This window comes from Somniosus microcephalus, chromosome 11 (genome assembly GCF_052327205.1).
Source record: "Somniosus microcephalus isolate GS21.2 chromosome 11, FLI_Smic_1.0, whole genome shotgun sequence".
NCBI classification, from domain to species: domain Eukaryota; kingdom Metazoa; phylum Chordata; class Chondrichthyes; order Squaliformes; family Somniosidae; genus Somniosus; species Somniosus microcephalus.
This window is the reverse complement of record NC_140997.1, coordinates 147,251,609-147,277,336: the sequence shown is the minus strand read 5'-3', so window position 1 is coordinate 147,277,336 and position 25,728 is coordinate 147,251,609. Positions and strand designations below refer to the sequence as shown.

Sequence of the window (25,728 nt, the reverse complement as noted above, 5' to 3'; positions counted from 1 at the left end):
TGGGTCCCCTCACTCTTTCCTCTCCATGGCTGGGTCCCCTCACTCTTTCCTCACCATGGCTGGGTCCCCTCACTCTTTCCTCTCCATGGCTGGGTCCCCTCACTCTTTCCTCACCATGGCTGGGTCCCCTCACTCTTTCCTCACCATGGCTGGGTCCCCTCACTCTTTCCTCACCATGGCTGGGTCCCCTCACCTTCCTCACCATGACTGGGTCCCCTCACCCTTCCTCACCATGGCTGGGTCCCCTCACTCTTTCCTCACCATGGCTGGGTCCCCTCACTCTTTCCTCAACATGGCTGGGTCCCCTCACCCTTCCTCACCATGGCTGGGTCCCCTCACTCTTTCCTCACCATGGCTGGGTCCCCTCACTCTTTCCTCACCATGGCTGGGTCCCCTCACCTTCCTCACCATGGCTGGGTCCCCTCACTCTTTCCTCACCATGGCTGGGTCCCCTCACTCTTTCCTCACCATGGCTGGGTCCCCTCACTCTTTCCTCACCATGGCTGGGTCCCCTCACTCTTTCCTCACCATGGCTGGGTCCCCTCACTCTTTCCTCACCATGGCTGGGTCCCCTCACTCTTTCCTCACCATGGCTGGGTCCCCTCACTCTTTCCTCACCATGGCTGGGTCCCCTCACTCTTTCCTCACCATGGCTGGGTCCCCTCACTCTTTCCTCAACATGGCTGGGTCCCCTCACCCTTCCTCACCATGGCTGGGTCCCCTCACTCTTTCCTCACCATGGCTGGGTCTCCCCTCACTCTTTCCTCACCATGGCTGGGTCCCCTCACTCTTTCCTCACCATGGCTGGGTCCCCTCACTCTTTCCTTACCATGGCTGGGTCCCCTCACTCTTTCCTCACCATGGCTGGGTCCCCTCACTCTTTCCTCAACATGGCTGGGTCCCCTCACTCACCTCACCATGGCTGGGTCCCCTCACTCTTTCCCCACCATGGCTGGGTCCCCTCACCCTTCCTCACCATGGCTGGGTCCCCTCACCCTTCCTCACCATGGCTGGGTCCCCTCACTCTTTCCTCACCATGGCTGGGTCCCCTCACTCTTTCCTCACTATGGCTGGGTCCCCTCACTCTTTCCTCACCATGGCTGGGTCCCCTCACTCTTTCCTCACCATGGCTGGGTCCCCTCACCCTTCCTCTCCATGGCTGGGTCCCCTCACTCTTTCCTCGCCATGGCTGGGTCCCCTCACTCTTTCCTCACCATGGCTGGGTCCCCTCACTCTCCTCACCATGGCTGGGTCCCCTCACTCTTTCCTCACCATGGCTGGGTCCCCTCACTCTTTCCTCACTATGGCTGGGTCCCCTCACTCTTTCCTCACCATGGCTGGGTCCCCTCATTCTTTCCTCACCATGGCTGGGTCCCCTCACTCTTTCCTCTCCATGGCTGGGTCCCCTCACTCTTTCCTCACCATGGCTGGGTCCCCTCACTCTTTCCTCTCCATGGCTGGGTCCCCTCACTCTTTCCTCACCATGGCTGGGTCCCCTCACTCTTTCCTCACCATGGCTGGGTCCCCTCACTCTTTCCTCACCATGGCTGGGTCCCCTCACTCTTTCCTCAAAATGGCTGGGTCCCCTCACCCTTCCTCACCATGGCTGGGTCCCCTCACTCTTTCCTCACCATGGCTGGGTCCACTCACTCTTCCTCACCATGGCTGGGTCCCCTCACTCTTTCCTCACCATGGCTGGGTCCCCTCACTCTTTCCTCACCATGGCTGGGTCCCCTCACCCTTCCTCTCCATGGCTGGGTCCCCTCACTCTTTCCTCACCATGGCTGGGTCCCCTCACTCTTTCCTCACCATGGCTGGGTCCCCTCACTCTCCTCACCATGGCTGGGTCCCCTCACTCTTTCCTCACCATGGCTGGGTCCCCTCACTCTTTCCTCACTATGGCTGGGTCCCCTCACTCTTTCCTCACCATGGCTGGGTCCCCTCACCCTTCCTCTCCATGGCTGGGTCCCCTCACTCTTTCCTCACCATGGCTGGGTCCCCTCACTCTTTCCTCACCATGGCTGGGTCCCCTCACTCTCCTCACCATGGCTGGGTCCCCTCACTCTTTCCTCACCATGGCTGGGTCCCCTCACTCTTTCCTCACTATGGCTGGGTCCCCTCACTCTTTCCTCACCATGGCTGGGTCCCCTCACTCTTTCCTCACCATGGCTGGGTCCCCTCACTCTTTCCTCTCCATGGCTGGGTCCCCTCACTCTTTCCTCACCATGGCTGGGTCCCCTCACTCTTTCCTCTCCATGGCTGGGTCCCCTCACTCTTTCCTCACCATGGCTGGGTCCCCTCACTCTTTCCTCACCATGGCTGGGTCCCCTCACTCTTTCCTCACCATGGCTGGGTCCCCTCACTCTTTCCTCAAAATGGCTGGGTCCCCTCACCCTTCCTCACCATGGCTGGGTCCCCTCACTCTTTCCTCACCATGGCTGGGTCCACTCACTCTTCCTCACCATGGCTGGGTCCCCTCACTCTTTCCTCACCATGGCTGGGTCCCCTCACTCTTTCCTCACCATGGCTGGGTCCCCTCACCCTTCCTCTCCATGGCTGGGTCCACTCACTCTTTCCTCACCATGGCTGGGTCCCCTCACTCTTTCCTCACTATGGCTGGGTCCCCTCACTCTTTCCTCACCATGGCTGGGTCCCCTCACTCTTTCCTCACCATGGCTGGGTCCCCTCACTCTTTCCTCTCCATGGCTGGGTCCCCTCACTCTTTCCTCACCATGGCTGGGTCCCCTCACTCTTTCCTCTCCATGGCTGGGTCCCCTCACTCTTTCCTCACCATGGCTGGGTCCCCTCACTCTTTCCTCACCATGGCTGGGTCCCCTCACTCTTTCCTCACCATGGCTGGGTCCCCTCACCTTCCTCACCATGACTGGGTCCCCTCACCCTTCCTCACCATGGCTGGGTCCCCTCACTCTTTCCTCACCATGGCTGGGTCCCCTCACTCTTTCCTCAACATGGCTGGGTCCCCTCACCCTTCCTCACCATGGCTGGGTCCCCTCACTCGTTCCTCACCATGGCTGGGTCCCCTCACCCTTCCTCACCATGGCTGGGTCCCCTCACTCTTGCTCACCATGGCTGTGTCTCCCCTCACCCTTCCTCACCATGGCTGGGTCCCCTCACCTTCCTCACCATGGCTGGGTCCCCTCACTCTTTCCTCACCATGGCTGGGTCCCCTCACTCTTTCCTCACCATGGCTGGGTCCCCTCACTCTTTCCTCACCATGGCTGGGTCCCCTCACTCTTTCCTCACCATGGCTGGGTCCCCTCACTCTTTCCTCACCATGGCTGGGTCCCCTCACTCTTTCCTCACCATGGCTGGGTCCCCTCACTCTTTCCTCAACATGGCTGGGTCCCCTCACCCTTCCTCACCATGGCTGGGTCCCCTCACTCTTTCCTCACCATGGCTGGGTCTCCCCTCACTCTTTCCTCACCATGGCTGGGTCCCCTCACTCTTTCCTCACCATGGCTGGGTCCCCTCACTCTTTCCTCACCATGGCTGGGTCCCCTCAGTCTTTCCTCACCATGGCTGGGTCCCCTCACTCTTTCCTCAACATGGCTGGGTCCCCTCACTCACCTCACCATGGCTGGGTCCCCTCACTCTTTCCCCACCATGGCTGGGTCCCCTCACCCTTCCTCACCATGGCTGGGTCCCCTCACCCTTCCTCACCATGGCTGGGTCCCCTCACTCTTTCCTCACCATGGCTGGGTCCCCTCACTCTTTCCTCACTATGGCTGGGTCCCCTCACTCTTTCCTCACCATGGCTGGGTCCCCTCACTCTTTCCTCACCATGGCTGGGTCCCCTCACCCTTCCTCTCCATGGCTGGGTCCCCTCACTCTTTCCTCACCATGGCTGGGTCCCCTCACTCTTTCCTCACCATGGCTGGGTCCCCTCACTCTCCTCACCATGGCTGGGTCCCCTCACTCTTTCCTCACCATGGCTGGGTCCCCTCACTCTTTCCTCACTATGGCTGGGTCCCCTCACTCTTTCCTCACCATGGCTGGGTCCCCTCATTCTTTCCTCACCATGGCTGGGTCCCCTCACTCTTTCCTCTCCATGGCTGGGTCCCCTCACTCTTTCCTCACCATGGCTGGGTCCCCTCACTCTTTCCTCTCCATGGCTGGGTCCCCTCACTCTTTCCTCACCATGGCTGGGTCCCCTCACTCTTTCCTCACCATGGCTGGGTCCCCTCACTCTTTCCTCACCATGGCTGGGTCCCCTCACTCTTTCCTCAAAATGGCTGGGTCCCCTCACCCTTCCTCACCATGGCTGGGTCCCCTCACTCTTTCCTCACCATGGCTGGGTCCACTCACTCTTCCTCACCATGGCTGGGTCCCCTCACTCTTTCCTCGCCATGGCTGGGTCCCCTCACTCTTTCCTCACCATGGCTGGGTCCCCTCACCCTTCCTCTCCATGGCTGGGTCCCCTCACTCTTTCCTCACCATGGCTGGGTCCCCTCACTCTTTCCTCACCATGGCTGGGTCCCCTCACTCTCCTCACCATGGCTGGGTCCCCTCACTCTTTCCTCACCATGGCTGGGTCCCCTCACTCTTTCCTCACTATGGCTGGGTCCCCTCACTCTTTCCTCACCATGGCTGGGTCCCCTCACCCTTCCTCTCCATGGCTGGGTCCCCTCACTCTTTCCTCACCATGGCTGGGTCCCCTCACTCTTTCCTCACCATGGCTGGGTCCCCTCACTCTCCTCACCATGGCTGGGTCCCCTCACTCTTTCCTCACCATGGCTGGGTCCCCTCACTCTTTCCTCACTATGGCTGGGTCCCCTCGCTCTTTCCTCACCATGGCTGGGTCCCCTCACTCTTTCCTCTCCATGGCTGGGTCCCCTCACTCTTTCCTCACCATGGCTGGGTCCCCTCACTCTTTCCTCTCCATGGCTGGGTCCCCTCACTCTTTCCTCACCATGGCTGGGTCCCCTCACTCTTTCCTCACCATGGCTGGGTCCCCTCACTCTTTCCTCACCATGGCTGGGTCCCCTCACTCTTTCCTCAAAATGGCTGGGTCCCCTCACCCTTCCTCACCATGGCTGGGTCCCCTCACTCTTTCCTCACCATGGCTGGGTCCACTCACTCTTCCTCACCATGGCTGGGTCCCCTCACTCTTTCCTCACCATGGCTGGGTCCCCTCACTCTTTCCTCACCATGGCTGGGTCCCCTCACCCTTCCTCTCCATGGCTGGGTCCCCTCACTCTTTCCTCAACATGGCTGGGTCCCCTCACTCTTTCCTCACCATGGCTGGGTCCCCTCACTCTCCTCACCATGGCTGGGTCCCCTCACTCTTTCCTCACCATGGCTGGGTCCCCTCACTCTTTCCTCACTATGGCTGGGTCCCCTCACTCTTTCCTCACCATGGCTGGGTCCCCTCACTCTTTCCTCACCATGGCTGGGTCCCCTCACTCTTTCCTCTCCATGGCTGGGTCCCCTCACTCTTTCCTCACCATGGCTGGGTCCCCTCACTCTTTCCTCTCCATGGCTGGGTCCCCTCACTCTTTCCTCACCATGGCTGGGTCCCCTCACTCTTTCCTCACCATGGCTGGGTCCCCTCACTCTTTCCTCACCATGGCTGGGTCCCCTCACCTTCCTCACCATGACTGGGTCCCCTCACCCTTCCTCACCATGGCTGGGTCCCCTCACTCTTTCCTCACCATGGCTGGGTCCCCTCACTCTTTCCTCAACATGGCTGGGTCCCCTCACCCTTCCTCACCATGGCTGGGTCCCCTCACTCGTTCCTCACCATGGCTGGGTCCCCTCACCCTTCCTCACCATGGCTGGGTCCCCTCACTCTTGCTCACCATGGCTGTGTCTCCCCTCACCCTTCCTCACCATGGCTGGGTCCCCTCACCTTCCTCACCATGGCTGGGTCCCCTCACTCTTTCCTCACCATGGCTGGGTCCCCTCACTCTTTCCTCACCATGGCTGGGTCCCCTCACTCTTTCCTCACCATGGCTGGGTCCCCTCACTCTTTCCTCACCATGGCTCGGTCCCCTCACTCTTTCCTCACCATGGCTGGGTCCCCTCACTCTTTCCTCACCATGGCTGGGTCTCCCCTCACTCATTCCTCACCATGGCTGTGTCCCCACGCCCTTCCTCATCATGGCTGGGTCCCCTCACTCTCCTCACCATGGCTGGGTCCCCTCACTCTTTCCTCACCATGGCTGGGTCCCCTCACTCTTTCCTCACCATGGCTGGGTCTCCCCTCACTCTTTCCTCACCATGACTGTGTCCCCTCACTCTTTCCTCACCATGGCTGGGTCCCCTCACTTTTTCCTCACCATGGCTGGGTCCCCTCACTCTTTCCTCACCATGACTGGGTCCCCTCACTCTTTCCTCACCATGGCTGGGTCCCCTCACTCTTTCCTCACCATGGCTGGGTCCCCTCACTCTTTCCTCACCATGGCTGGGTCCCCTCACTCTTTCGTCACCATGGCTGGGTCCCCTCACCTTTCCTCACCATGGCTGGGTCCCCTCACTCTTTCCTCACCATGGCTGGGTCCCCTCACTCTTTCCTCACCATGGCTGGGTCCCCTCACTCTTTCCTCACCATGGCTGGGTCCCCTCACTCTTTCCTCAACATGGCTGGGTCCCCTCACCCTTCCTCACCATGGCTGGGTCCCCTCACTCTTTCCTCACCATGGCTGGGTCCCCTCACTCTTTCCTCAACATGGCTGGGTCCCCTCACCCTTCCTCACCATGGCTGGGTCCCCTCACTCTTTCCTCACCATGGCTGGGTCCCCTCACTCTTTCCTCACCATGGCTTGGTCCCCTCACTCTTTCCTCACCATGGCTGGGTCCCCTCACCCTTCCTCACCATGGCTGGGTCCCCTCACTCTTGCTCACCATGGCTGTGTCTCCCCTCACCCTTCCTCACCATGGCTGGGTCCCCTCACCCTTCCTCACCATGGCTGGGTCCCCTCACTGTTTCCTCACCATCGCTGGGTCCCCTCACCCTTCCTCACCCTGGCTGGGTCCCCTCACTCTTTCCTCACCATGGTTGTGTCTCCCCTCACTCTTCCTCACCATGGCTGGCTCCCCTCACTCTTCCTCACCATGGCTGGCTCCCCTCACACTTCCTCACCCTGGCTGGGTCCACTCACTCTTCCTCACCATGGCTGGGTCTCCCCTCACTCTTCCTCACCCTGGCTGGGTCCCCTCACTCTTTCCTCACCATGGTTTTGTCTCCCCTCACTCTTCCTCACCATGGCTGGCTCCCCTCACTCTTTCTCACCATGGCTGGCTCCCCTCACTCTTCCTCACCATGGCTGGGTCCCCTCACTCTTCCTCACCATGGCTGGGTCCACTCACTCTTCCTCACCATGGCTGGGTCTCCCCTCACTCTTCCTCACCATGGCTGGGTCCACTCACTCTTTCCTCACCATGGCTGGGTCCCCTCACTCTTCCTCACCATGGCTGGGTCCACTCACTCTTCCTCACCATGGCTGGGTCTCCCCTCACTCTTCCTCACCATGGCTGGGTCCACTCACTCTTTCCTCACCATGGCTGGGTCCCCTCACCCTCCTCACCATGGCTGGGTCTCCCCTCACTCTTTCCTCACCATGGCTGGGTCTCCTTTCACTCTTCAAATGAAAATTGGGCACGGTGTAAAGTGGGCTACCAATTTGCAATGATCCCATTTCGCGCTACTGCCGTGGACCAATTTCACCCCCATTGCATCACGAAGACCATTGTTTTGTTTGCATGTCTGACGTCACCTGTCATTCTCAGCCTTCCTCCTTTCAAAATGTTGCATCCGGATCAATGTTCTGTGTTAGGGAAGTGAATAGGAAGTGATTTGGTACTTTAAGATATATCTTTATATGGGCTTAGTTCCATTCGGTCACCTCTGTCATTATTCACACTTACCTGGAATACCTCCAACTCTTCGAGAATGATCTCTTCTACCTCCTGGTTTGCTTTCGGAGCATAGATAGATTTGAGGACCACACCAGTGTCTGTAGAGAAATACAATAGGACTATCAGCTCTTGTTTTACAAAATGCGGCCTGTAAGCACCAGTGTTCAATGTCTCTGTGTAATCAGTAAGGGAGGAACAGACATTCCAACCTACAGCATCTGCCAGGCCATTTACTTTCTCTGCTTTCATCAATACCCAAAACAAGCACACAATCCCTCCTTGGACTAATTAAACGGTTCTTGCTATGTGCCAGGATGAAAAGCTGAAGTATTTTATTGTGTAAAAGAAAAATGAAAGACAGACTTGCATTTAAACAGCGCCTTTCATGACCACCGGACTTCTCAATGCGCTTTACAGCCAATGAAGTACTTTTGAAGTGTAGTCACTGTTGTCATGTGGGTAATGCAGCAGCCAATTTGCACACAGCAAGCTCCCACAAACAGCAATGTGATAATGACCAGATAATCTGTTTTTGTTATGTTGATTGAGGGATAAATATTGGCCAGGACACTGGGAAGAACTCCCCAGCTCTCCTTCGAAATGGTGCCCTGGGATCTTTTACGTCCACCTGAGAGAGCAGATGGGGCCTCGGTTTAAGGTCTCATCCGAAAGACGGCACCTCTGACAGTGCAGCACTCCCTCAGTACTGTACTGGAGTATCAGCCTGGATTTTTGTGCTCAAGTCCCTGGAGTGGGACCTAAACCCTCAACATTCTGACTCGGGGTGAGAGTGCTACCAACTGAGCCACAGCTGACAACTACAACTAAGACTAAAAAAAATAGATTTACAAAGTTGAGTTTTTTTTTAATACAATTGATTATGAGGCCCCATGGGTTCAATAACATGAGACTGTCACTGCGTTCTAAGGTCAAATGACTATTAGAGCACAACCAAGAGTGCCAGCTAGCTTCTGGATACACTAGCGACATCAAGTGGTGGCCATTATGAGCTACAGTGCAGTATACAGAGGATCATTCACAATTCATCAGGGGCTATAGGTAACATTTCATGATGATCTCGATTTCTGTGCACAACAAATACGTAAGTATTTGGTGGCACAATGCTTTAATGCACTGGCCTTTAACTTCCACCCAGACTGTTGGTGTGAAAGTCTCCCCATCTGCTGGCTGTAAGGTACCCACGGAACCTGCAGCTGGGGGGGGGGGGGGGGTGGTGGGCAGTACCTCGATTCAATGGGGTGTCCCAGTACTGCCGGTAAATGCTGAAGCTGGTTGATAACTGCCATCTTGTCGCAAAGCACAAACTGAAACTGGTGGAGTTGAATGCTAAGGATGGTGAGATTGGGACTCCAGGAATGGACAGGTCGCCCTGGTGATCAGGAGACCAGAGCTCTGGCCTCTGAATACTGGGATGAAATCCAGCAAGGTATTTGTGGAGTGGAGTGGTGATCCCCACATCGGGATCCAGCCAGTTCTTCTGGTAGGGGGGTTGTGAGTCAGGCTAACAACAAGGAAGACAAGGAACAGGAGGAGGAGGAGGAAGACAAGGAGAAGGAGGAAGATGAGGAGGATGAGGAGCAGGCAGACTAGGAGGAGGGGAGGAGGAGGATGAGGAGCAGGAAGACTAGGAGGAAGGGGAGGAGGAGGAGGAAGGTGAGGAGAAGGAGGAAGATAAGGAGAAGGAGGAAGGAAGGAGGGGAAGAGGAAGATGAGGAGCAGGAAGACTAGGAGGAGGACGAGGAAGACGAGGAGCAGGACGAGGAGAAGGAGAATGGGCAGGGCTCATGGAATTTTCTTGTTTACCTTATGGAATAAGGAAGGGATTTGCAAGCGTTCTTCCTGAAATTGGCCATAGCTGTTTTTTTCTCTTTATTTTTGTCACCCCCAGGAGTTGGCACTACAAGCAGTGGAAGAGACTGGTACATGGGACTGCTCTGTCTAATGGATAGGGATGGACTTGCTTCACCTTTCCTTCCGTATGTTTGTATGACAGGTAGACATAGCAATGCACTCCAAGTGAACAACAATCTACAATATTTTTAAGGATGAACTCCCACCAGTCTTGTTACTGCTATGATACAATGGCAATACCAGTAACTAGAGCGGATACATTTACCAGAGGAAGATTATCCAATTACCTTATCCTGCAACATGCGCAGGTACATTTGACACTTAGGGGGCTAAATTCGGTTGATTTGCGCCTCCCGTTGGCGCCAACCGGGCGCATATCAACTAGTGCCTGGGCGCAGCACCGCCAACGACTCCCGCGAAATTCAGCGGGAGGTTAGCGTCGGCGCTAACCATTAGCACTGCGCGCCGCTGGCGATGACGTCATCGCCGTGCGCAGTGCCCCGGCTGTAATATTGGGTGGCGGCCCCCAACTTACTGCCGGACATTATGTCCGACAGGGTCAGGGGGGCCTCCCTGCGGCCGGGACGCCGCTAGTTAAAGGGGAGGTGGCGGGCGGCCATTTTTGTTGCTCGCCGCCTGCCAGCACCTGCCCCCGTTGCTGTCCCTGGCCCCCGTGAAGCCCCCCCCCCGCGGGGTGCCGGCTGCTCTCGTTTACCAGCACTCCCAGTCCCTGGTGGCCCAGTGCCAGGTCCCTCTCCTTTAAGAAGGGGAGGAAGGCCTGCAGTATCGCGGCGCGACGTGCCGCAGCGCCACAACGGGGGGGGATGGCTTATCAGAGGAAGGCAGCAGCAGCCAACTTCCTGGCACCAGGGGTGGCTCTGCTGCACAGAATGGGAGGAAAAAGAGGGGTAGAGCTATAGTAATAGGGGATTCAATTGTAAGGGGAACAGATAGGTGTTTCTGCGGCCGCAAACGAGACTCCAGGATGGTGTGTTGCCTCCCTGGTGCAAGGGTCAAGGATGTCTCTGAGCGACTCCAGAACATCTTGGAAGGGGAGGGTGAACAGCCAGTTGTCGTGGTGCATATAGGCACCAACGATATAGGTAAAAAGCGGGATGAGGTCCTAAAAGCGGAGTATAGGGAGTTAGGAGATAAATTAAAAAACAGGACCTCAAAGGTAGTAATCTCAGGATTGCTACCAGTGCCACGTGCTAGTCAGAGTAGAAATAGAAGGATACTTCAGATGAATACGTGGCTAGAGGAATGGTGCCAGGGGGAGGGATTCAAGTTCCTGGGACATTGGAACCGGTTCTGGGGGAGGTGGGACCAGTTCAAACCGGACGGTTTGCACCTGGGCAGGGCTGGAACCAATGTCCTAGGGGGAGTGTTTGCTAGTGCTGTGGGGGAGGGTTTAAACTAAAATGGCAGGGGGTTAGGAACCTGAGCAGGGAGACAGAGGAAAGGGAAACAAGGATAAAAGCAAAAGACAGGAAGGAGAAAAACAAAAGTGGCAGTCAGAGAAATCAACGGTTTAAATCAAACATGGCCACAGTAAATAATAATTCTAATAGGTCTAAGAGCATTAAAAAAACAAGCCTGAAGGCTTTGTGTCTTAATGCGAGGAGCATTTGTAATAAGGTGGATGAATTGGCTGTGCAAATAGAAGTAAACAAATACGATTTGGTTGGGATTGCGGAAACGTGGCTCAAGGAAGGCCAGGACTGGGAACTCAACATCCAGGGGTATTGGATATTCAGGAAAGATAGGCAAAAAGGAAAGGGAGGTGGGGTAGCATTACTGGTTAAAGAAGGGATTAACACAATTGTAATGAAGGATATTAGCTCTGATGAGGTGGAATCTGTATGGGTAGAATTGAGAAATACTAAGGGGAAAAAAACGTTAGTGGGAGTGGTTTATAGACCTCCAAACAGTAAGGCGGAGGTTGGGGATGACATTAAAAGAGAAATTAAAGAAGCGTGCAATAAGGGCACAGCAGTCATCATGGGTGACTTTAATCTACATATAGATTGGGCCAACCAAATGAGTAACAATACTGTGGAGGAGGAATTCCTGGAGTGTTTACGGGATGGTTTCCTGGACCAATATGTCGAGGAACCAACCAGAGATCAAGCCATCTTAGACTGGGTATTATGTAACGAGAAAGGATTAATTAGCAATCTTGTTGTAAGAGGCCCCTTGGGTCGGAGCGATCATATGATCGAATTCTTCATTAAGATGGAGAATGAAGTAGTTGACTCGGAGACTAGGGTCCTCAATTTAAATAAAGGAAACTATGATGGTCTGAGGAGCGAGTTGGGTAGGATTGATTGGGGAATGGCACTCAAAGGGTTGACGGTGGATAGGCAATGGCAAACATTCAAAGACCGAATGGATGAACTACAGAATTTGTTCATCCCAGTTTGGCATAAAAATAAAACAAAAAAGGTGACCCAACCGTGGCTAACAAGGGAAATTAGGGATAGCATAAGGTCCAAGGAGAGGGCATATAAATTGGCCAGAAAAAGCAATAATCCTGAGGATTGGAAGCAGTTTAGGATTCAACAAAGGAGGACAAAGGGATTAATTAAGAAAGGGAAAATAGAATATGAGAGTAAGCTTGCAGAGAACATAAAAACTGACTGTAAAAGCTTTTATAGATATGTGAAGAGAAAAAGATTGGTGAAGTCAAGCGTAGGTCCCTTGCAGTCAGAATCGGGGGAATTTATAATGGGGAACAAAGAAATGGCAGACCAACTAAATACATATTTTGGTTCTGTCTTCACAAAGGAGGACACAAATAACCTCCCAGAGATGCCGGGGAACATAGGGTCTGATGAAAGGGTGGAACTGAAAGAAATCAGTATTTGTAGGGAAATGGTGTTAGGAAAATTGATGGGACTGAAGGCCGATAAATCCCCAGGGCCTGATAATCTACATCCCAGGGTACTTAAGGAAGTGGCCCTAGAAATAGTAGATGCATTGCTGGTCATCTTCCAGAACTCGATAGACTCTGGAACGGTACCCATGGATTGGCGGGTAGCTAATGTTACCCCACTATTCAAAAAAGGTGGTAGAGAAAAGACGGGGAATTATAGACCGGTAAGCTTGACATCGGTAGTGGGGAAAATGCTAGAGTCCATTATAAAATATGTAATAGCAGAGCACTTGGAAAGCAGTGACTGGATCGGACAAAGTCAACATGGATTTACAAAAGGTAAATCATGCTTGACTAATCTACTGGAATTTTTTGAGGATGTAACTGGTAAAATAGATAAGGGAGAACCAGTGGATGTGGTGTATTTGGACTTTCAGAAGGCTTTCGATAAGGTCCCGCATAAGAGATTAGCGTGCAAAATTAAGGCACATGGGATTGGGGGCAAGGTATTGACTTGGATAGAGAACTGGTTGGCGGACAGAAAGCAAAGAGTTGGAATAAACGGGTCGTTTTCCGAGTGGCAGGCAGTGACTAGTGGGGTACCGCAAGGATCGGTCCTAGGACCCCAGCTGTTCACAATATATATTAATGATCTGGACGAGGGAATTGGATGTAATATCTCCAAATTTGCAGACGACACAAAGCTGGGGGGGAGGGTATGCTGTGAGGAGGAGGTCGTGAAACTCCAGCACGATTTGGACAGGTTGGGTGATTGGGCAGAAACATGGCAAATGCACTATAATGTGGATAAATGTGAGGTTATCCACTTTGGTGGCAAAAACAGGAAGGCAGATTATTATTTGAATGGTAATAGTTTGGGAGAAGGGGAAGTGCAAAGAGACCTGGGTGTTCTTGTACACCAGTCGCTGAAGGTAAGCATGCAGGTGCAGCAGGCGGTTAAGAAGGCAAATGGTATGTTGGCCTTCGTAGCATAGATACATAGATACATAGAAGATAGGAGCAGGAGTAGGCCATTCGGCCCTTCGAGCCTGCTCCGCCATTCAATGAGATCATGGCTGATCATCCAAATTCAGTACCCGGTCCCTGCCTTCTCCCCATATCCCTTGATCCCTTTAGCCTTAAGAAATATATCCAACTCTTTCTTGAATATACTTAATGGACTGGCCTCCACCGCCCTCTGTGGCAGAGAATTCCACAGGTTCACCACTCTCTGGGTGAAGAAATTCCTCCTCATTTCAGTCCTAAATGGCTTACCCCTTATCCTTAGACTATGACCCCTGGTTCTGGACTCCCCGGCCATCAGAAGCATCTTTCCTGCATCTAGTCTGTCCAGGCCTGACAGAATTTTATAGGTTTCGATGAGATCCCCTCTTGTACTCGAACCCTCTTGCTACGAAGGCCAACATACCATTTGCCTTCTTAACCGCCTGCTGCACCTGCATGCTTACCTTCAGCGACTGGTGTACAAGAACACCCAGGTCTCTTTGCACTTCCCCTTCTCCTAATCTATTACCATTCAAATAATAATCTGCCTTCCTGTTTTTGCCACCAAAGTGAATAACCTCACATTTATCCACATTATAGTGCATTTGCCATGTTTCTGCCCAATCACTCAACCTGTCCAAATCGTGCTGGAGTTTCACGACATCCTGCTCACAGCATACCCTCCCCCCCAGCTTTGTGTCGTCTGCAAATTTGGAGATATTACATCCAATTCCCTCGTCCAGATCATTAATATATATTGTGAACAGCTGGGGTCCTAGGACCGATCCTTGCGGTACCCCACTAGTCACTGCCTGCCACTCGGAAAATGACCCGTTTATTCCAACTCTTTGCTTTCTGTCCGCCAACCAGTTCTCTATCCAAGTCAATACCTTGCCCCCAATCCCATGTGCCTTAATTTTGCACGCTAATCTCTTATGCGGCAAGAGGGTTCGAGTACAGGAACAAGGATGTCTTGCTGCAGTTGTACAGGGCCTTGGTGTGACCACACCTTGAGTATTGTGTGCAGTTTTGGTCGCCTTACCTGAGGAAGGATGTTCTTGCCATGGAAGGGGTGCAGCGAAGATTCACCAGGCTGATACCTGGGATGGCAGGAATGACGTATGAGGAGAGATTGTGTCGATTGGGCTTATACTCACTGGAGTTTCGAAGATTGAGAGGGGATCTCATCGAAACCTATAAAATTCTGTCAGGCCTGGACAGACTAGATGCAGGAAGGATGTTTCTGATGGCTGGGGAGTCCAGAACCAGGGGTCATAGTCTAAGGATAAGGGGTAAGCCATTTAGGACTGAAATGAGGAGGAATTTCTTCACCCAGAGAGTGGTGAACCTGTGGAATTCTCTGCCACAGAAGGTGGTGGAGGCCAGTTCATTAAGTATATTCAAGAAAGAGTTGGATATATTTCTTAAGGCTAAAGGGATCAAGGGATATGGGGAGAAGGCAGGGACCGGGTACTGAATTTGGATGATCAGCCATGATCTCATTGAATGGCGGAGCAGGCTCGAAGGGCCGAATGGCCTACTCCTGCTCCTATCTTCTATGTATCTATGTATCTATGGGTGCTTCCAGTAGTGCCCATCCTCCCTCGCGGGGTGCTACCTGGGTAAATCGGCCGCGGGGGCGCTAACTTTATCGGGGCGCTAACCCGGCGAAGGTAGCGCCCCAAAGGGGCCGCTACCAAATTTTTACCCCTTGCTGTTCTGCACGCTTGGTAGGTTTTTAACTTGCGCGTAGTGTAAAACATTTGCAAAATATTTTGGAGGGTTTTGATGTTAATTATTATGCTGGTAGGGAGATGAGGCGAACCCAAAATAGCCATTTTGATACAATTGATTAATTAGCAAGACACTAATTTAATTTAAAATTAATGCCCCATTATTAAGTCGTTATCAACTTGTAATCTTTTTAGAGAGCTGGTTGGTGGCTTTTAAAAAAAAGTTATAACAGCTCAAACCACCCACCTGTTCCGATAAACATCACGTCATATTGTCCGTCCACCGCCTCGACCCGGTCCACAGCAAGCCGCGTAAACTTGTAGTCCACGCCGACTCGCACCAGCACTGGCCGCTGATTCACGGGGTAGACCGAGTCGTGCATGAGTGGGTGGGTCCGGATAAAGAAGATCGCCTCGTCCGGGTATTCACGGGTTGACCTGTAGCTCCCATAGGTACTGCTGGGACACTGGAAGTAAGTGACATGTGTAACCATAAGACCGTGACAGATAAGGCTTCGCAGCTTGAGGTTTTGCTGAAAACTCACCAATGACTCAGTGTTTTCTGGACGATGATATACAATAAAACAACATAGAAAGTTCCGAGGGTTGCTTGTTTTGAAAAGGTGAGGTGTGATACAAGGAAGACCATTCTCTTTGACTTATTAAGTGTAATTAATGCTTTTTCAAAGAAATTCTCCAAGTGTCTCTGTCAATATTTTCCCTTAAGCCAACATGGCTAATCCTGATTAGCACACAACTGGTTTGTCAAAGGATTTATGTTTGAATCAGAATTATCCCCGGATCAGGGTTTTCAAGTTAATAATTGTCCAGTTCTAATGCAGCTTCCCACCCAAAACATTCATCTATTTTTCTACTTCAAATAGATTTCCAGCGTGTTCTGTCATAATCAAAATATAGCGCTATTCGCGTCTTCAGGAATAAATTATTGTTGAAGTGTCATCACTTCTAATGGCGCATAATGCTAATGGCAAGGAATGATAATGCTGCATAATCACTGAAAGTTAATATGCAGGTACAGCAAGCAATCAGGAAAGCAAATGGTATGTTGAGTTTTATTACAAGAGGATTTGAGTAAAATTCTTACAGGGCTTGACAGGGTAGATGCAGGGAGGATGTTTCCTCTGGCTGGGGAGTCGAGAACCAGGGGGTCACAGTCTCAGAATAAGGGGTCGGCCATTTAGGGCTGAGATGAGGAGAAATTTCTTCACTCAGAGGGTGGTGAATCTTCGGAATTCTCTACCCCAGAGGGCTGTCGAGGTTCAAACGTTGAGTATATTCAAGACAGAGATCGATAGATTTTTGAATATTAAGGGAATCAAGGGATGTGGGGATAGTGCAGGAAAGTGGAGTTGAGGTTGAAGATCAGCCATGATCTTATTGAATGGTGGAGCAGGCTCGAAGGGCCAAATGGCCTAATCCTGCTCCTATTTCTTATGTTCTTATAATGCTAATGGCGTGTAAACCTAATGCTAATGCTGGGTGATCCCTATTTCTCTCTCTCTTTCTTCTACAGTCTATGATAGAGCAGATTGCATGAAGCCTGTAGAAGGTTTGGATTTGATGGCCTTTTTCCTCTCCCATGCTTTCTTATCTTCTTATTTCACATTCTTCACCTGTTATATAGATGTGATGCAGCAATTATCCCAGATTAATGCATCAGATTGAGAGAGAAAAAAGACTTTCAGTTTTAAATCAATGAGACACACTCCTTCCGATGATACAGCCCAGAGCGCAGTGCTCAGTGGTACAGCACTGGGTGGCACACTGCCTCAGAGATTGTTAACATCACTCACCGTTCCAGGGCGAGGGAAGGGGACGCGTCCTGGATAGGTCACCCACTTGTAGTCAGGACCCTCTTTGTGTGCAAATTCTCCTTTGAAGGCCATTATAATGTCGGCCATCTTGTATACACAGACAGCTGACCCGTTGAGAATATTGCTATAAAAGAAAAAAGAAACGGTCATTGAATTTGCTCTCGCAACATTTAAATAAACCTACTCCTGTGTTGACTAACTGAACTGCAAAGTGAATAAGGAATCTTGCCCCAAAGCAGGAGTGAGGTGGTATTGAGATGTGAGGTGAAAACAATCTCCTAACTGCACCCTTCAATTGGTTGCACCAGTTGCTTTGGGACTGAAATTACTTTAAAATGTTAAAATCTATGTTCTACAAGATAACATGGCACAGTTTTGAAGGACTGTTCTGAGAAGGGAACAAAGTTCACTTTGTTCTTTCTCGCCTTTCTTCAATGATAGGAAAGGCCCAGGGCAGGTTCGATATATGATGTACAAGCCAGGTGTCCAAACATGATTCAGAACTCCTAAGTATGCAATACAACACAATGGCTTCCTCCAGCCCACGTGAGAGCCAGAACCAAGTCGTGAGTTGAATTTGTGGCAAAAATGGGTTGCAGAGAGGGAGGAGTCTGGCATTCATCAGCCAATCGTCCACTACCCTGGTGGGAGAGTCAGCTTCAAGGTGGGTACATCACTTTGCCAAAGCCCCTTACATGAAGACTTGGATTAAGCAGTTGGCGAGGAGCAGGTCTGGTACACAAACCTGGGCGTCTAGAACATCGAGGGCCCAGAATTGCCCCGCAACTGCCCCGCTCCACCACCGTAGCTTCACCAGAAGTGTGATGGAAACCACGTTTATGCACAGAAATGGGGTTTCCACCACACTTCCAGTGAGGTTACAGTGATGGAGCGGAAACAATTCTGAGGAAGCTCGCGGCCAAGGTGTTTCTCTCATTGTAAGCAGCCCTGTGGCTGTCCTGCCACCACTTGGGAGGCAGAAATCTGTTAAGCAGCTTGACAGAAAACTGAGGATTGGGTCGTCAACTGCTGGAAGGTGCTACCTGGAGGCTGGATATGTGAACACGTACCCTTTATCCAGGGTTTTGGTGCTTCTCTGAACTGGCTTGCAGAGAGGTAAGCAGATGACTAGCCGGCCTGGCTCATCATAGAATCTTACAGCCCAGCAGGAGGCCATTTGGCCCATTGTGCCTGTGCTGGCTCTTTGAAAGAGCTATCCAACTAATCCCACTCCTCCTACCTATTCCCCATAGCCCTGCAGATGTTTCCTTTTCAAGTATATAACCAATTCCCTTTTGAAAGTTACTATTGAATCTGCTTCCTCCATCCTTTCAGGCTATACGTTCCAGATCATAACAACTCGCTGCGTAAAAAAAAATTCACATCATCTGCCCTCTGGTCCTTTTGTCAACCTTTGTGCACTAGTTATCAACCCTCCTGCCAGTGGAAACAGTTGGGATCTGGAAAGGTAAGTCTGTCACTGGAGGTTGGGATTCTTCTTTGGCAGATGGAATACAATACTGGAAAGTGTGAGGTTATGCACTTTGGCAGGAAAAATCGTAGAGCAAGTTATTATCTTAATGGCAAGAAACTGGAAAGTACTGAAGTATAAAGGGATCTGGGGGTCCTGGTGCACAAAACTCAAAAGGTTAGTATGCAGGTGCAGCAAGTGATTAAGAAGGCCAATGGAATGTTGGCTTTCATTGCTAGGGGGATAGAATATAAAAATAGGGAGGTATTGCTTCAGTTGTACAAGGTATTGGTGAGACCGCACCTGGAATACTGCGTACAGTTTTGGTGTCCATACTTAAGAAAGGACATACTTGCTCTCGAGTCAGTACAAAGAAGGTTCACTCGGTTAATCCCGGGGATGAGGGGATGGACATATGAGGAGAGGTTGAGTAGATTGGGACTCTACTCATTGGAGTTCAGAAGAATGAGAGGCGATCTTATTGAAACATATAAGATTGTGAAGGGGTTGGATCGGGTGGATGCGGGGAGGATGTTCCCGATGATGGGTGAAACTAGAACTAGGGGGCATAGTCTTAGAATAAGGGGCTGCTCTTTCAAAACTGAGATGAGGAGGAACTACTTCACTCAGAGGGTGGTAGGTCCATGGAATATGCTGCCCCAAAAAGCTGTAGAAGCTACATCATTACATAAATTTAAAACAGAAATAGACAGTTTCCTAGAAGTAAAGGGAATTAAGGGTTACGGGGAGCGGGCAGGAATTTGGACATTAGTCTAGGTTCGGATCGGTCATGGCCCTGTGGGTAGCGGAGCGGGCCCAGGGGCCGTGTAGCCTGATCCTGCTCCTATTTCGTGTGTCTAATTCTGTTAGATTCAGGAGATGGTTCTGTGATAGTGGATTGGCAGTTAGGATCAGATCAGCCATGATCTTATTGAATGGCGGAGCAGGCTCGAGGGGCCGATTGGCCTACTCCTGCTCCTATTTCTTATGTTCTTATGTTCTTCCTTGTCCCCATCCTCCTGCTATCATTCTACAAGCCAACGCCCATACGGGTAGGGTGGTCCCAGGGTGACAAGCAGCAGTAAACCTATAAGTAGTTTTATTACTGCATTACTAGTGTTTGTTTTAGCATCTCAGCAGCTTGAGTTAAAAACTTAAACCAATGGCCAGCCCATGGCAACTGCAATTTCCCTAGACAGTACCTAGCAACCGAAGAGTTAATGCAAAACAAAGAGCCTTCAAATGAGCTTCCTAAGCCTATAAGGTACCAGCCAGAGTAATGTGGTGTAGGACAGAACGAAGGACAGTAAAATTGGCCAAAGTAGGAAAAGGAAAAAAAAAATCAGCCAGGGTTCTTGCTACTGATCGCTACCCTGGAAAGTACATGTATGTGGGCGCTTGAGTGTGGATGGGATTGGTCTTGGCTGCGATGTCATGCACAGTTAAATAGCCAGCCATCATGCACTGTGGGAGCACCTTCACCACACGGACTGCAGCAGTTCAAGAACAAGGCCCAGCACCCACTTTCTCAGCGACAGCTAGGGACGGGCAATAAATGCCGGCCTTGCCAGCGACACCCACATCCCAAAAGTGAATTAAAATAACTATTAATATTCTCAAAATGAAAAGTGGTTGTTTGGACAAGATGGCAGCACTGCTGGTACCGTACCCCAGCATATGAGAACACAAGTAGTAATTAAACTATATGCCAACCCTGACCAGCCTACGAATGCCGCACAACTCGTGGCAGCCTGGGACATGAAGCCCTGGGCTTCCTGTGTACATTGCCAGCGACATGCTGCTTCTGGAATGATAATTACAGTTTGTTTAGAAACCTTATCTGCTCTATCAGGCAGAGCTGCTGATAGCTGAAGCCAAGCCTTGCTGCTACGCACAGCAATAACACATCAAAAGTCAGCAGACAAAATATCAGCAGACCTGTCGCTGGAGAGACAGCCCAGTGACCTGCGTTCACTCCCAGTGTTGCCTCCCACGCAGCCAACAGTAAATTCCAGTGGTTTTGAACTCTTCAGATTCAGATCGGCACCATTGTGAGGGAACCCGCACCGATTTCCAACTCGCCCATCACAACTGTACTCGCTGACCTACATTGGCTCCCGGTTCCCCAATGCCTCCACTTTAAAATTCTCGTGTTAATACCTCTTCATGGTCTCGCCCCTCCCTATCTCTGTAACCTTCTTCAGTCCTACAACCCTCTGAGAACTCTGCTTTCCTCCAATTCTGGCCTCTTGTCCGTCCCCCCACTTCCTTCGTCCCACCATTGGCGGCCGTATCTTCAGGCGTCCAGGCCATAAGCTCTGGAATTACTTCTCTAAACCACTTGGTTATGGCCTTCCTTAAAACTGACCTCTTTGACCAAACTGTTGGTCACATTTCCTAATATCTCTTCCTTTGGCTCAGTGTCAATTTATGTCTGATTACGCTCCTGTGAAGCAGCTTGAGATGTTTTGCTATGTTAAAGACATTATATAAATGCAAGTTGTTGTTGTTGCTGTTGAACTGCTTATTCCTGGTTATTAACCAGACTTTTAATGTCTTTTTTATAGGTGATTGGGATCGGCGCACCAACATCAGTGTTCTCGCTCAGGCCAACATCCTCAGTATTGAAGCTTTGACCACGCTCGATCAGCTCCAATGGACGGGTCACATCGTCCGCATGCCCGTTACGAGGCTCCCAAAACAAGTGCTCTACTCGGAGCTCCGACACGGCAAGAGAGCCCCAGGTGGGCAGAGGAAACGCTTCAAGGACACCCTCAAAGCCTCCTTGAAAAAGTGCAACATCCCCACCGACACCTGGGAATCCCTGGCCCAAGACCACTCAAAGTGGAGGAGAAGCATCCGGGAAGGCGCCGAACACCTCGAGTCTCTTAGTCGGGAGCAAGCGGAAGCCAAGTGCAAACAGCGGAAGGAGCGCATATCAACTCAAGCACCCCACCCACCCACCCCTTCAACCACCATCTGCCCCACCTGTGACAGAGACTGTAGGTCTCGCATTGGACTCATCAGTCACCTGAGAACTCATTTTTAGTGTGGAAGCAAGTCACCCTCGGTTCCGAGGGACTGCCTAAGAGAAGAGATTGACAGCTGGGCGTTATAACAATACCTTCAGTGGAAGACTCCAGCATGAATCATTACCTTCAGAAGAGGACAGATACAGGAAGAAAAAAACATTATACACAAGTTTTGATTATCTTTCATTAGAAGTCCAGGCGAAGGGTGAAGGCCTAACGAACAGGCAGCACTAAGGTCAGAAAGAGTAAATGGCAGACAATGTTAAATCAGGAAACAATGACTCAGGTAAAGCGTGCAGACTGTAGGAGGGAGGCAAAGACTGAGGGAGGCAAAGAGTTGCACACTTCTGAGGATCTGGAAAAGAATGATTTAGAACAGGAATGAAACTTGATTTCAATACGATGAGGATGAAGCGAGGTAGAAACACTTCAAAAAACAGACAGATTTATGCAGCTGTTTTTTAATAAAAATTGCACTGTACATATAAGGAGAATATAAGTTGCATTCTCTCACTACAGTGCTTGTTTTCTCCCCTCTCACTAATACACCTGCTTATAGTGACAGAATGGAGATGATTGAGTAACTCCCCTGACATTCACAACTGGAGACCACACTGCTGTAAGTGGCTGGGATTGATTGTACGCACATAATTTGTATGTAACTATCCTCCACTCACTGTGTTTTGGTCACGTGTTCTGTTTGCTGTAGTTTGTAAAGGCACTGTTTAAATAGACTCTGTAGACTGTTTGTTGTAGTTTGCTGTTTAAATAGACTCTGTTTGCTGAGTAAATAGACTTTGTTTGCTGTAAAATAGACTGCTGCGAGTCCTGCCGTAAGTTCCACCCCACCTCCAACTAATTGGTTGACATGGTGGTGTGAATAGACACTGCACTAATGCGCATACGTACACGCCCACCCACCCACCCCACATCATTCCCAGAAAAGTACGGGAAAGAATTTGTTTCCAGACTTCAGTTGAGTTAACCACGAGTTCAGTCACTGCCCATTCCCTTCTTTTAAGTTGAGCGCCTGGCCTCCACTCACTGCCCTGTCTGTGACAGCCTACACAAGAATGACACACAGTCAAAGAGGCAGTGTCCTAGCACTCTGTGTTCTGGCACTGCAACCTGGGGCCACCCACAAGACAGCATCTACTCAGCAGGGAGAACTTATTTGGAAATCATGGTGCAGCAGCTGCAGTCTCCAAACAATTCCAAGTATTTTATCAGAAAAGGCCATCATTTTAAGAGGACTGTGACATAAATAACCTCAAACCATTGTAGTGCAGCACTTAAAAAAATCAAGCTCTGTGATGGTTGGCAGATATTAAAAGGTAGACTTGTGATTAAAAAGAAAGACTTTCATTTATATAGCGCCTTTCACGACCACCGGACGTCCCAAAGCGCTTTACAGCCAATGAAGTACAGTCACTGTTGTAATGTGGGAAATGCGGCAGCCAATTTGTGCACAGTAAGCTCCCACAAACAGCAATGTGATAATGACCAGATAATCTGCATTTTTTTTATGATGTTGATTGAGGGATAAATATTGGCCAGGACACCAGGGATAACTCCCCTGCTCTTCTTCAAAATAGTGCCATGGGATCTTTTATATTCACCTGAGAGGGCAGACTGTGCCTCAGTTTAACGTCGCATCCGATAGACGGCTCACTCCGACAGTGCAGCACTCCCTCAGCACTGCACTGAAGTATCAGCCTAGATTTTTGTGCTCAAGTCCCTGGAGTAGGACTTGAACCCACAACCTTCTGATACAGAAGCGAGAATGCTACCCACTGAGCCACAGCTGACACATTAATGATTGTTTTAAAACACAACTTAGTCATCCTGGCCAAAAATGGGAACCATTGATTTTAAATGAACACTTCCACTGCCAGTTGAATATTCACCGAGGAGTGTGTACTGAAAATATACAGTTTCACAAATTGCTCACTAACCACACCCACAGCACAAGTCAGGATAAAGGGCCCTGTTTCCTCTTCTCTCACAGCTTCACAAATAAACAAGCCCATTATCAACACATCACAACCTTTTGAAGAGACACTTTGTAGTTTCCTAACTGCCTGCTGCCAGTCAAGGGTCAGCATTGAACTCTCAGATAAGAGACTGCGGGTTTTTTTTATGCCGCTTTATTTATCTTAACCAACGTGAAATTCTGGGTGGGATTCCCGAACTGTTTTTGCTTTCTGTAACCTTTGGGTTTCCAGTCTGAAGGTGCCGGCTTTTGTCGTGGTACAGGATCAGGGGTGCCAGCAGGCAACCAATACCTGCCAGGACAGCGAACGTCAACATGGTTACTTGGCTTTGGTGTTTGTTACAGACGAACCTCATCCTGTCATCACCAGACACACAACCACAACTTGCATTTACACAGCACCTCTAATGTGGTGACTGGTCGAAGGCATTTCACAGGAGTGTATTCAGACGAAAATTGACATCGAGCCAAAGAAGGAGATATTAGGACAGGGGCTTGGTCAAGGTGGCTGTTTTTAAGGAGCGTCTTAAAGGAGGAGAGAGAGGCAGAGAGGTTTAGGGAGGGAACTCTGGAGCCATAGGAAGAGGTGGGGGTGAAGGAAGTGGGGAATGCAAAGGAGGCTAGAGTTAGAGGAATGCAGAGTTCTTGGAAGGAGTGACTTTGTGTAAGTAGGTTGCTTCAATCTAGATAGAAGTGATAGTAAGTGAGATCAGGTATGTGGCTCCCTATTAATTAGAACCCAGCTTTCACTATAACATTGACATGATTTGGTTTCTTTCCTGAAACCGCTGGCCCAAGCTTCCCTTTGGACAAGGCCCTTACCTGGACGTTGTGAAAACTCCGTAGATCAATGGATTCTTTTTGTCCTTCCCGCTGAGCACGAAGACGTCCTCTGCAGAGAAAACAGACGCAGTGTTGGCGCCAGTGGAAAATAAGCAGGAACCCTAGCCTTACCGTTACTTATAAAAAGACAAGACTTATATGTAGCATCTTACTATTTCCTTCAGGTGTCCCAAAGCACTTTAAAAGTGACGGATTACCTTTGAAGTACAGTCACTGTTGTAATGTAGGCAACACAACAGCTAATTATCACACAACAAGGTCCCACAAACAGCAAATGAATGAATGGCCAAACGGTTATGGTTGAGGAAGGAATGTTGGCTAAGACACCGGGGATAAAGCCCCTGCACATCTTCAAAATAGTGCAATGGGATCTTTTACACCCATCTAAGCTGACAAGCTAGGCTTCAGCTTAACCTCTCACCCGAAAGATGGCACCTCCGACAGTGCAACACACACTCAGCACTGCACTGAAGTGTCAGCCTAGATTATGCACTCAAGTCCATCGTGGGGCTTGAACCCACGACGTTCTAACCAAGAGGTTAGAAGCCAAATGGACAATCATACCAGGAATTTCTGTGGGGGGTTCTCTCAATCTCCCGCCATTTCTCCAGGGTTTTCACCTAAGTTACGGCAGGAGATCCCTGAGGAAATTCACGTCCTTAAGCTTTAAATAACACCCAACTTCCAAACTCAAAGGTCTTTTCACTTGGACCAGCAATGGGGGTAGAATAACAAACAGGAGTCCTTTCAAGGTACAAGCCTTTCCCACCTATACTTGCAACTGCCCGCCAAAAGACTTTCCAATCAGGCCCTCCCACCCAATGCTGCTGTGTCACCCTGATTGTCTCGCTTGTTCACACCTCTCTCTGGTTCCCCGCCCAGTTGCAATCTCTGTGTTCTGCAGCAGCAGAGATCGTGCAACTGTGGTTAATGGACCTGTAAGGGAGAGAGTTTGGTAAAGCATTAAGTTCAGTACTTTTACTGCATCAGTCACTGTACTCTCACTACCCTTTTCCAGCACTAGTAGAGTTGGGGAGGAATGTGCACTGTCAAGAATGTAGACATTTAATAACAAAAAGGTGAAGCACGCTGACTATCCCGAGGGCTCTGTCTTCCTATCACTCTTGCCCGTATGCTACCATCTGAGTGGAGGTGTTAGGTATTCGGAAACAATCTTTCACTTCACCTGGA

The 25,728-nt window shown here is 50.6% G+C and overlaps 1 protein-coding gene across 2 annotated transcripts in view; it reads right to left on the bottom strand.

Annotated features, from left to right (window-relative positions):
* sema3h (sema domain, immunoglobulin domain (Ig), short basic domain, secreted, (semaphorin) 3H) overlaps positions 1-25,728 on the bottom strand; it is a 326,254-nt gene that overhangs the window by 121,900 nt on the left and 178,626 nt on the right. For both annotated transcript variants that reach the window (XM_086001357.1, XM_086001356.1), the window contains exons 9-12: positions 24,517-24,586; positions 17,178-17,322; positions 15,611-15,830; positions 7,888-7,976 (exon numbers count right to left, since the gene is read on the bottom strand). In XM_086001357.1, coding sequence (XP_085857483.1) covers positions 7,888-7,976; positions 15,611-15,830; positions 17,178-17,322; positions 24,517-24,586 — 524 coding nt within the window. The remainder of the gene's footprint in view (positions 1-7,887; positions 7,977-15,610; positions 15,831-17,177; positions 17,323-24,516; positions 24,587-25,728) is intronic.